This window comes from Schistocerca cancellata, unplaced genomic scaffold (genome assembly GCF_023864275.1).
Source record: "Schistocerca cancellata isolate TAMUIC-IGC-003103 unplaced genomic scaffold, iqSchCanc2.1 HiC_scaffold_732, whole genome shotgun sequence".
Lineage (NCBI taxonomy): Eukaryota > Metazoa > Arthropoda > Insecta > Orthoptera > Acrididae > Schistocerca > Schistocerca cancellata.
The window spans coordinates 1,396,401-1,409,058 of record NW_026046743.1 but is presented as its reverse complement, the minus strand read 5'-3'; the positions used below and the strand labels follow the sequence as shown (position 1 = coordinate 1,409,058).

At 43.6% G+C, this 12,658-nt stretch overlaps 1 protein-coding gene across 1 annotated transcript in view; it reads right to left on the bottom strand.

Annotated features, from left to right (window-relative positions):
* Positions 1-12,658, bottom strand: part of LOC126141632 (cytochrome P450 6a2-like) — a 104,884-nt gene that overhangs the window by 24,099 nt on the left and 68,127 nt on the right. The window contains exon 4 of the mRNA XM_049915270.1: positions 2,992-3,213. Within this exon, the coding sequence (XP_049771227.1) occupies positions 2,992-3,213 (222 nt within the window). The remainder of the gene's footprint in view (positions 1-2,991; positions 3,214-12,658) is intronic.

Sequence of the window (12,658 nt, the reverse complement as noted above, 5' to 3'; positions counted from 1 at the left end):
CCAAGAAGAAATGAAGATGAAAACTGGTATTCATTGGACAAATATATTATACTAGAACTGACATTTGATTACTTTTCACGCAATTAGAGTGCATAGACCCTGAGAAATCAGTTCCCAGAACAACCACCTCTGGCCGTAATAACGGCCTTGATACGCCTGGGCATTGAGTCAAACAGAGCTTGTATGGCGTGTACAGGTACAGGTGCCCATGCAGCTTCCACATGATACCACAGTTCATCAAGAGTAGTGACTGGCGTATTGTGACGAGCCAGTTGCTCGGCCACCATTGACCAGACGTTTTCAATTTGTGAGAGATCTGCAGAATGTGCTGGCCAGGGCAGCAGACGAACAATTTCTGTACCCCGAAAGGCCCGTACAGGACCTGAAACATGCGGTCATGCATTATCCTGCTGAAGTGTAGGGTTTCGCAGGGATAGAATGAAGGGTAGAGACACGGGACGTAACACATCTGAAATGTAAAGTCCACTGTTCAAAGTGCCGTCAATGCGAACAAGGGGTGACCGGGACGTGTAACCAATGGCACCCCATACCATCACGCCGGGTGATAACGCCAATATGGCGATGACGAATACACGCTTCCATTCTGCGTTCACCGCGATGTCGCCAAACACGGATGCGACCATCATCATGCTGTAAACAGAAACTGGATTCATCCGAGAAAATGAAGTTTTGCCATTCGTGCACCCAGGTTCGTCGTTGAGTACACCATCGCAGGCGCTCCTGTCTGTGATGCAGAGTCCAGTGCAATCGCAGCCGTGGTCTCCGAGCTGATAGTCCATGTTGCTGCAAACGTCGTCAAACTGTTCGTGCAAATGGTTGTTGTCTTTCAAAGGTCCCCATCTGTTGACTCAGGGATCGAGACGTGGCTGCACGATCCGTTACAACCATGCGGATAAGATGCCTGTCATCTCGACTGCTAGTGATACGAGGCCGTTGGGAATCAGCACGGCGTTCCGTATTACCCTCCTTAACCCACCGATTGCAGATTTGGCTAACAGTCATTGGATCTCGACCAACGCGAGCAGCAGTGTCGCGATACGATGAACCGCAATCGCGATAGGCTACAATCCGACCTTTATCAAAGTCGGAAACGTGATGGTACCCATTTCTCCTCCTTACACTAGGCATCACAACGTTTCACCAGGCAACTCCGGTCAACTGCTGTTTGTGTATGAGAAATCGGTTGGAAACTTCCTCATGTCAGCACGTTGTAGGTGTCGCCACCGGCGCCAATTTTATGTGAATGCTCTGAAATGCTAATCATTTGCATATCACAGCATCTTCTTCCTATCGGTTACATTTCGCGTCTGTAGCACGTCATCTTCGTGGTGTAGCAATTTTAATGGTCAGTAGTGTACATTGGCAAGAAGTTGCGACGAATCATTTTTAGAGAGATAATAATCGAAAAAGCCGTGTATATCACTCAGAACTTGGATCCATATGAGCAGGCATTGTCCGCAGCCACATCAAAAAGGATTCTTCGTTTAAATCCGAATAACAGGGACTCTGACGGGCTCACAACAACTATTCATGTGCTTTCCTGAATGTATCTATGCGCATGCCTTTTTGTTGGCTGGGATTAGAAACGTGTCATGTAGTGGGAGAAATTTGCTGCCTTCCTTCCTTTGCCTGGCCACTACTGTTATTCCATGACAAATTCTGCAAGAGTAGGAATATGTTCAACTTATTTATAAAATTGTTGTTGCTCAGAACTTCCTAAATCACCTGCAAATTGGTTAGTGGGCAGATTCAGCAAAGTTTCAAAAATGGTTCAAATGGCTCTGAGCACTATGGGACTTAACATCTGTGGTCATCAGTCCCCTAGGACTTAGAACTACTTAAACCTAACTAACCTAAGGACATCACACACATCCATGCCCGAGGCAGGATTCGAACCTGCGACCGTAGCAGTCGCGCGGTTCCGGACTGCGCGCCTAGAACCGCCAGAGCGCGGCCGGCAGCAAAGTTTTTTGAGAATAAAGTTAAAGGAGACTTGCTGGAAGGTGGCATAGAGAGAATACTTGCTACCTTGAGATCAGTGAGTAGACATTTGCTTCACGGGCTCCATCGAGAATGAACTTCACCGTATGTGGCCATGAGAGATGTCTCCATGTTAGAGCCAAGTACACAGGCTGAGCAATATGCAGAATTTCCAGCTGCCAACGCTGCTATCATCCACACACACACCATTCAGGGGAGCAAAGGATAGGCCGTGAATGTAATCACTCAGCTAAGGGGTATGTGTGCCTAGTTAATTTACGCCAGGGTCATTTGTGCAGTTTTAACCTTCTCAGCCAGGTAGTTGCTCCCACCATGCGCTTTGGCGATTCTGCTGAATTTTGTACTAGATTTTCCAGTGTTCTTTCTTTAAACCACCAACCATTTTTGCAGCCGTTGGCCGTATCTTTGTTGTGGTTCCATGTTATATTTCCATGTGTGCACCCACCGGAAACAAGGCTATGTTTCATAATTTGAACCCTTTGTTTACTTATTAAATGTCCACCTGTTTAATTCCGTAGGTAAATTATTTATACAGTGTATTATGGTAATTAATCAAATTGTAATAGTACCTACTAGTTTCCTTCTGTAGTTAGATGACCTGCATCATTAATAAATGCATATGAGGTAAGGTATCTGTACTTTTTTACTTAATTGGGCTCTTGCCTGACATAATTTATCTTAAATTTATATAATCTTATGGGGAGCTTTCCTTTTCCTCTTGGTCACTGGGTATCGGACTTCTATCATCGTTAAGTGTATGATATACAGTTCAACTGACACTTCACACTGTGAAGAGCCACTGTGCTTCCACCGATGTGTTAATGTAGGTCATCTGTCAGTACTGAGAGTAACCCGCCACATACCTGTCAACTGTGCATCCATGTAGGGCATCTCTTGAACCAACTTTAGTTATGACTTATTCATGTTGAGTATCTCTTCGAGTAACTTTGGCGGTGAACCACAACCTACCTGCCACTAGCAGGTCCATGTAGGTCATCTCCTGGATGGCGTCGTAGGTGATCTCACCCCCATGGCGGCAGAGAACCGCGTCCACTTCCTTGTGGGCGCGTGTCTGCAGCACGGGGTTGGTGGACAGCTCGTGCAGACAGAAACTCATAGCCGACGACGTCATCTCGAATCCAAGAGTGAACGCCAACAGCAACTGCGCCACCACCAAGTTGTCAGTTACCTCTGAAACAGCAACGTGGCCTCCAGTGTCCCTTTAAGTTACAATGTGTCAAACACGCGCTAAATTTATGTTTGGTATCAAAGTGCACTGTATTTTGCATGAATGTAGGGTTCATCTTATTGGAAAATGCAGTAAGTTGTCATTCGAAAAATTACTGATAGATGCCGGAAGCAAACTGTAGCACGTCGTTTTCTTCGGTCGAGCCTTGCTTTCTTTTATTTTATTACCTATTTCTATATTTATTCAACGTTCGGTTCCATAGCAATCAGTGTGTCTCGACTTTATGTGGATGACCCCAATTTCAATACCCGGTACGGTCAGGGGATTTTTCTTGATCGTAGTACTTGAAAGGTCTTCGAGCAGCCTCATGAGTCTTTTCGCAGAGGCTAGCGTTGCGTGTCTCGCCTAGGGGCGCTTAGGGTTCGCACCACAGTCTAGTCCCGCCTGCACGTGTTCTGTGACCTGCAGTGGTAGAGTGGGGGCAGTAGCGTTGTGTGTGAGTGCCAGCTAGGACTGCTGATAAAAAAAATGGTTCAAATGGCTCTGAGCACTATGGGACTCAACATCTGTGGTCATAAGTCCCCTAGAACTTAGAACTACTTTAACCTAACTAACTTAAGGACATCACACACACCCATGCCCGAGGCAGGATTCGAACCTGCGACCGTAGCAGCCTCGCGGTTCCGGACTGTAGCGCCAGAACCGCACGGCCACCGCGGCCGGCGACTGCTGATAATTTAAAAAATATCGCTATTTAAAAGTATCATTATAGGACCTCGATATATCGAATAAACGTCTGTATATCGATATATCTACAGAAAATGTATTGACATACCGGACAAAAAATATATTGGCTGCACATCGTAAATATACTGCCAGTTTTAGAGCTGTATATTTAAGTACCGATTTATTATTAGATATTCTGTACATCAAAAAGCTAGCAGCTAAGAACAGGACCTACCAGACGACCCAAGTACAAATACGCCCAACTAGCACGTACAATAGCCCACAACACCAGCAGAGAATTCCGGGATCTGACCCCCACTATGGAACCCTTAATCCGAGAAATCCCACTCCTCCCTCACCTGGACCGCAGACAGAACAATCAATAACACCAAACACACATCACAGAGAACCAATCATTACACTCAAGACACACACACACACACACACACACACACACACACACAAACTCCCGAGCTCCTACCTACACCTACACTCACAACCACACCTGATTCAACACCCACACACCCTAGCACCAAGTTAATTCTAATTATAGTTAATTATAGGCAATAGGCTGTAAACACAATAAGCACCATAGGAGGATGAAGGTGGCAAATGTTAAAAAGAGGGAAAATGTACAATACTAATGCAAAAGGCACCACTGCCAAATGCCAAATGTAAAATATGTAAAGCACGCAACCTACCCTCATAAACAACAACAATTGTATGCTCTGACAACCAGATACAGATGTCAGCAAAAGCCACCAGTACTGCAAAACTATTTTACTATATAATCCTGTAACTCTAGCATATTAAATCTATTATATTTATTCTCACTTCACTTTACAATCACTCTAAATTTTAATGTGTATCAAAAACCGCCTAACTTTTCAATCAGAAAAAAGGAACAACGTAAAACTCAAAACTTAAGTCCCCAAAAGAAACAACTTACACAACCAAATCAAAGTCCAGTAGGTGTTTACACTCACAATTACAATTGCCTATGTCTGTATTAAATATATTAAATTTACTAAATATTACCATCATCATCATCATCATCATCATTTAAGACTGATTATGCCTTTCAGCGTTCAGTCTGGAGCATAGCCCCCCTTATACAGTTCCTCCATGATCCCCTGTTCAGTGCTAACATTGGTGCCTCTTCTGATGTTAAACCTATTACTTCAAAATCATTCTTAACCGAATCCAGGTACCTTCTCCTCGGTCTGCCCCGACTCCTCCTACCCTCTACTGCTTAATCCATGAGTCTCTTGGGTAGCCTTGCTTCTCCCATGCGTGTAACATGACCCCACCATCTAAGCCTGTTCGCCCTGACTGCTACATCTATAGAGTTCATTCCCAGTTTTTCTTTGATTTCCTCATTGTGGACACCCTCCTGCCATTGTTCCCATCTACTAGTACCTGCAATCATCATAGCTACTTTCATATCCGTAACCTCAACCTTGTTGATAAGGTAACCTGAATCCACACAGCTTTCGCTCCCATACAACAAAGTTGGTCGAAAGATTGAACGGTGCACAGATAACTTAGTCTTGGTACCTACTTCCTTCTTGCAGAAGAGAGTAGATCGTAGCTGAGCGCTCATTGCATTAGCTTTGCTACACCTCGCTTCCAGTTCTTTCACTATGTTGCCATCCTGTGAGAATATGCATCTTAAGTACTTGAAACCGTCCACCAGTTCTAACTTTGTTCCTCCTGTTTGGCACTCGAACTGTTTATATTTCTTTCCCACTGACATTACTTTGGTTTTGGAGATGCTAATCTTCATACCATAGTCCTTACATTTCTGATCTAGCTCTGAAATATTACTTTGCAAACTTTCAATCGAATCTGCCATCACAACTAAGTCATCCGCATATGCAAAACTGCTTATTTTGTGTTCACATATCTTAATCTCACCCAGCCAGTCTATTGTTTTCAACATATGATCCATAAATAATATGAACAACAGTGGAGACAGGTTGCAGCCTTGTCTTACCCCTGAAACTACTCTGAACCATGAACTCAATTTACCGTCAACTCTAACTGCTGCCTGACTATCCATGTAAAGACCTTTAATTGCTTGCAAAAGTTTGCCTCCTATTCCATAATCTTGTAGAACAGACAATAACTTCCTCCTAGGAACCCGGTCATATGCCTTTTCTAGATCTATAAAGCATAGATACAATTCCCTGTTCCACTCATAACACTTCTCTATTATTTGCCGTAAGCTAAAGTTCTGGTTCTGACAACCTCTAAGAGGCCTAAACCCACACTGAATTTCATCCAATTGGTCCTCAACTAATATTCGCACTTTCCTTTCAACGATACCTGCGAAGATTTTACCCACAACGCTGATTAAAGAGATACCTCTGTAGTTGTTACAATCTTTTCTGTTTCCATGTTTAAAGATTGGTGTGATTACTGCTTTTGTCCAGTCTGATGGAACCTGTCCTGACTCCCAGGCCATTTCAGTTATCCTGTGTAGTCATTTAAGACCTGACATTCCACTGTATTTGATGAGTTCCGACTTAATTTCATCCACCCCAGCCGCTTTATTGCACTGCAATCTATTGACCATTTTTTCCACTTCCTCAAATGTGATCCTATTTCCATCATCATTCCTATCCCATTCTACCTCGAAATCTGAAACATTACTGATCGAATTTTCACCTACATTGAGCAACTCTTCAAAATATTCCCTCCATCTGCCCAAGGCATCCACAGGATTCACTAGCAGTTTTCCTGACCTGTCCAAAATACTTGTCATTTCCTTCTTACCTCCCTTTCGAAGACTGCTAATTACACTTCAGAATGGTTTTCCAGCAGCTTGACCCATAGTCTCCGACCTGTTTCCAAAGTCTTCCCACGATATCTTCTTCGATGCTGCAATTATATGTTTGGCTTTGTTTCTCTCTTCAACATAACTTTCTCTGTCTACCTGGGTTCTGGTATGTAGCCATTTTTGATACGCCTTCTTTTTCCTTTTACAGGCTGCCTTGACTGTATCATTCCACCAAGCTGTTTGCTTCATCCTACTTTTACACACTACTGTTCCAAGACATTCTTTAGCCACTTCTAGTACTGTGCCCCTGTACCTTGTCCATTCCTTTTCCAATGACTGTAATTGACTACATTCAACTAACTGGTACCTTTCTGAGATAGCTCTTATGTACTTGTGCCTGATTTCCTTATCCTGAAGTTTCTCCACTCTTATCCTCCTACATATGGACCTGACCCCCTGCACTTTCGGCCTCACAATCCCAATTTCACTGCAGATTAAAGAATGATAGTGTCATCAAAGAATCCCCTGAATACACGTGTGTCCCTCACAGCCTTCCTGAATTCCTGATCCGTTATTATATAGTCAATGACAGATCTGGTTCCCCTGCCTTCCCAAGTACACCGGTGAATGTTCTTATGTTTAAAAAAGAGTTTGTGATTACTAAGCCCATACTGGCACAGAAATCCAAGAGTTGGCCTCCATATCCTCTCCAAATTTATCCATAACCTTTTCATACCCTTCTGTTCGATTTCCAATCCTGGCGTTAAAATCACCCATGAGCAGAACACTGTCCTTGTCCTTTACTCTAACAACTACATCACTGAGTGCCTCATAAAAACTATCCACCTTATCTTGATCTTTCCCTTCACAATGCGAATATACTAAACATTACCAATAACCAATTAATGAAATTAACACCTAATACAATTAATGTAACTCACAACCAATAAAATCAACTGGTTATCTTTCCTTCCTTTTCCTCATCTTCATTGTTCTCTTTCTAAATGTAGGAGTAAAATTGTAAATATAAAATTGAAAATTAAACTAGCATGTAAAATTGTAAATGTAAAGTTGAAAAACTGGTTTTAAGAAATGACAAATTTGCACTGATGCAACAAATAAAATGTAACAGAATAATAAAATTTATCCTCATACATCCAAAAAGGGAATTTGCAGACCCTCACACAGCCCCCCCTTCCCTATCAGGGAAGGGAATGAAAAGCACCAAAAAAAAGCAGCCTGCTTATTCCTCTCAGAGCAAGAACTGAAAGGAAAACGATGCATTTTCACGTCTGGCGACAACCACTTTGCTAATAATGGTAACTGCTAGTAAGTGGCACAATAAACGTGTCCGTTGGGTCCGTCGTTCTGTTTCGTCACATATCGGATTTATCTGGAACACTTCATGCCGACTTCCTTGTTATTCCATTTCTGCAAGCGCCAGCGACCTGGCAATTTTAGCGAAGTGTGGTGAAATTAAACGCCGTAGTTTCTGTTAGTAGCGCTGAGCGCCGATTACGTAAGCATTTCGCCTCACACGTCCCTGACCAACGCGAAGACCAATCTTGGCAATTAGATTTTTCTTCATCAGTTTCAGCTACTATTTTTGAAGAATGCCGATGTGAAGAAATAGTACACTAGTTGCATTATAAAATTGTTTTTTATCGCAACTGGTGCGCTGTTCTTTGACTACGGAATTCTAGTTATTTCATTCACACCACCAACCCCAGTGCAGTCGGTTTTCTTGTTTGTGATATCTGTAGTTGCTTCACACCGTCAAATAGAAAGACTGGATGTGACGAATGCTCAAAAAGTAGCAGGAATCCTCAACACAGTGAAGTTCAAAAGAGCAACTTCATATACAGGGTTATTACAAATGATTGAAGCGATTTCACAGCTCTACAATAACTTTATTATTTGAGATATTTTCACAATGCTTTGCACACACATACAAAAACTCAAAAAGTTTTTTTAGGCATTCACAAATGTTCGATATGTGCCCCTTTAGTGATTCGGCAGACATCAAGCCGATAATCAAGTTCCTCCCACACTCGGCGCAGCATGTGCCCATCAATGAGTTCGAAAGCATCGTTGATGCAAGCTCGCAGTTCTGGCACTTTCTTGGTAGAGGTGGTTTAAACACTGAATCTGTCACATAACCCCACAGAAAGAAATCGCATGGGGTTAAGTCGGGAGAGCGTGGAGGCCATGACATGAATTGCTGATCATCATCTCCAACACGACCGATCCATCGGTTTTCCAATCTGTTTAAAAAATGCCGAACATCATGATGGAAGTGCGGTGGAGCACCATCCTGTGGTATATTTAGCTCCCTGCTTCCTTTATTCGTTGACTTCCGCGGGCTATGCGTGAAACTTGCCCGCACGCGTTCAACCGTTTCCTCGCTCACTGCAGGCCGACCCGTTGATTTCCCCTTACAGAGGCATCGAGAAGCTTTAAACTGCGCATACCATCGCCGAATGGAGTTAACGGTTGGTCGATCTTTGTAGAACTTCGTCCTGAAGTGTCGTTGCACTGTTATGACTGACTGATGTGAGTGCATTTCAAGCACGACATACGCTTTCTCGGCTCCTGTCGCCATTTTGTCTCACTGCGCTCTCGAGTGTTCTGGCGGCAGAAACCTGAAGTGCGGCTTCAGCCGAACAAAACTTTATGAGTTTTTCTACGTATCTGTAGTGTGTCGTGACCATATGTCAATGAATGGAGCTACAGTGAATTTATGAAATCGCTTCAATCATTTGTAATACCTCTGTATTTATCGAAAATTGAGACAAAATATAAAATAAAATAAAAATATTGGCACTCGATACAGCCATTTCGATATCGGTACATCGATGTACCAGTGAAAAAGATATCGCCTGTATATATCGAACTTTTTTGGAAACTATATCGATATAACGATATTTTAGCGGCAGCACTAGTTACAGCTGTTAATTGTGTTATTGTCTAGTTCTTGTGTAAGCTTACCGGTGTGACAATGCTTGCTTATGAAGAGTGTTTTTAATGGAGGGGGGGGGGGGGGGGTTCCCGGGCAGGCGGAAACTTTACGGAAGGTGTGATACGGCAGTTTAGATTGCGTTTTCCTGCTTCGAGCCGTCCACATCGTGACACTGTACGCGATTTAATTCGCAAATTCCAGACGACAGGTTCAATTCGTGATGCACTGGTAGGCTCACAACTCTAACACAACGCAAGCATGATGACATTTCGGACATCATGTTGCGGAGTCCAACGAAATCTGTGACGAGATTATCGCAAGAGACTAAAGTGTCTCGTACGACAGCTTGTAAGGCTGAAACGTCCCCTTTGGAAAATTATACACGACTGTGCTTAAACTGACACACAATATGTTTTAGCGCAACGCAATCTGACTGTCAATAATCCCTACAAAAGAATGGCCCTGACTAACATTAACCTATACCTTTCACAAATCACTTACCTCACAAAAATCTTCATTACTCGAACTACTGCAATACAGCGAGCGCCACTACTGCCAGCTAAATAACAGATTCAAACTACGGAAGGCACTAACTACTGATAGGCATAGTTAGCAAATGAAAGATTTTAATAGAGAACAAACAATGTATTCACCTTAATAATCATAATATATATAGCAGTTCATGACATCCATTCTGTACTCAAAAATCCGCCATCTCATTTCCCACATCCACCACTGCTGGCGGCTCACAACCAACTGCGCAACGCTACGCGCTGTTCACATCCAGCTGCCGCTGCCCAACACTACAATGGCAGACAACAATGCAAACTAGCCACAGACTGCACACAGCACAGCCAGTGATTTTCATACCGAGCGCTACGTAACGTTGCCGATAAGAAAACATAAACAGCCTACTTACAAGGCTATAACAGAAGAACTGAGGATGCATCCGTATAAAATTGCTTCTGTCCAAAATTTACATTGTACGTGCCATGTGAAACGAATAGCGTACTGTTTCAGCGATTTGTTAATCGACATGGAGTTGGCGTTTTAGATCTAAGTTTTTCATTGATGAGGGTTGGTTTCACCTGTCTGGCTACATTGAATCCCAAAATGGTCGGATTTGGCCATCAGAAAATCCACATGCCTTAACAGAAACTCCACTGTACGCAAAGCAAATCGGAGTATGGGTTGCCATAACGTGAGCGCGAATCATAGGGCCGATCTTGTTCGATACTACCATCACTTCTGGTATGTATTGTTCCCAGATAATTTATCCATTTATTGCTCTGCTGAATGAAAATGAGATCTACCACTCATGTTTCCAACAAGACTACGATACTGCTTATACGGCATATCAGTGCGTACTACGTTCAGATGAAATCTTTGGAGAAAAAGTAATTGTGAAAGGTCTCTGGCCCCCGCGCTCACTGGATCCGTCTCCGTCCGACTACTTTCTCTGGAGCACGTCTAAAACATGTGTGCACCAAACTAACCCAAAGACAACCAATGAATTGAAGAAAGGGATAACTGATTATCTGAAATCGATTAGACGATGAACATTGGTTCGCAAATAAATGTAAACGTGTTAAACTGAGCATACAAGAAAGAGGGAAATATTTCCAGCAGCTGCCGTAATACACTACTGGCCATTAAAATTGCTACACCGCGAAGATGACGTGCTACAGACGCGAAACTTAACCGACAGGAAGAAGATGCTGTGATATGCAAATGATTAGCTTTTCAGACCATTCACACAAAATTGGTGCCGGTGGCGACATCTAAAATATGCTGACATGAGGAAAGTTTCCAAACGATCTCTCATACACAAACAGCAGTTCACCTGCGTTGCCTGGTGAAACGTTGCTGTGATGCCTCGTATAAGGAGGAGAAATGCGTACCATCACGTTTCCGACTTTCATAAAGGTCAGATTGTAGCCTATCGCGATTGCGGTTCATCGTATCGCGATATTGCTGCTCGCGTTGGTCGAGATCCAATTACTGTTGGCAGAATATGGAATCGGTTGGTTCAGGAGGGTAATACGGAACGCAGTGCTGGATCCCAACGGCCTCGTATCACTAGCAGTCGAGATGACAGGCATCTTATCCGCATGGCTGTAACGGATCTTGCAGCCACGTCTCGATCCCTGAGTCACGAGATGGGGACGTTTGCAACGCAACAATCATCTGCAAGAACAGTTCGACGACGTTTGCAGCAGCATGGACTATCAGCTCGGAGACCATGGCTGCGGTTACCCTTGAGCTGCATCACAGACAGGAGCACCTGCGATGGTGTACTCAACGACGAACCTAGGTGCACGAATGGCAAAATGCCATTTTTCAGATGAATCCAGGTTCTGTTTACAGCATCATGATGGTCGCATCCGTGTTTGGCGAACGCACAATGGAAGCATGTATTCGTCATCGCCATATTGGTGTGTCACCCGGCGTGATGGTATGGGGTACCATTGGTTACACGTCTCGGTCACCTCTTGTTCGCATTGATGGCACTTTGAACAGTGGACTTTACATTTCAGATGTGTTACATCTCGTGTCTCTACCCTTCATTCGATCCCTGCGAAACCCTTCATTTCAGCAGGATAATGCACGACGGCGTGTTGCAGGTCCAGTACGGGCCTTTCTGGATGCAGTAAATGTTCGTCTGCTGCCCTGGCCTGCACATTCTCCAGATCTGTCACCAATTGAAAACGTCTGGTCAATGGCGGCCGAGCAACTGGCTTGTCACAATACGCCAGTCAGTAGTCTTGATGAACTGTCGTACGGTGTTGAAGCTGCATGGGCAGCTGTACCTGTACACGCCATCCAAGCTCTGACTCAATGCCCAGGCGTATCAAGGCCGTCATTACGGCCAGAGGTGGTTGTTCTGGGTGCTGATTTCTCAGGTTCTATGCACCCAAATTGCGTGAAAATGTAATCACATGTCAGTTCTAGTATAATATATTTGTCCAATGAATTCACG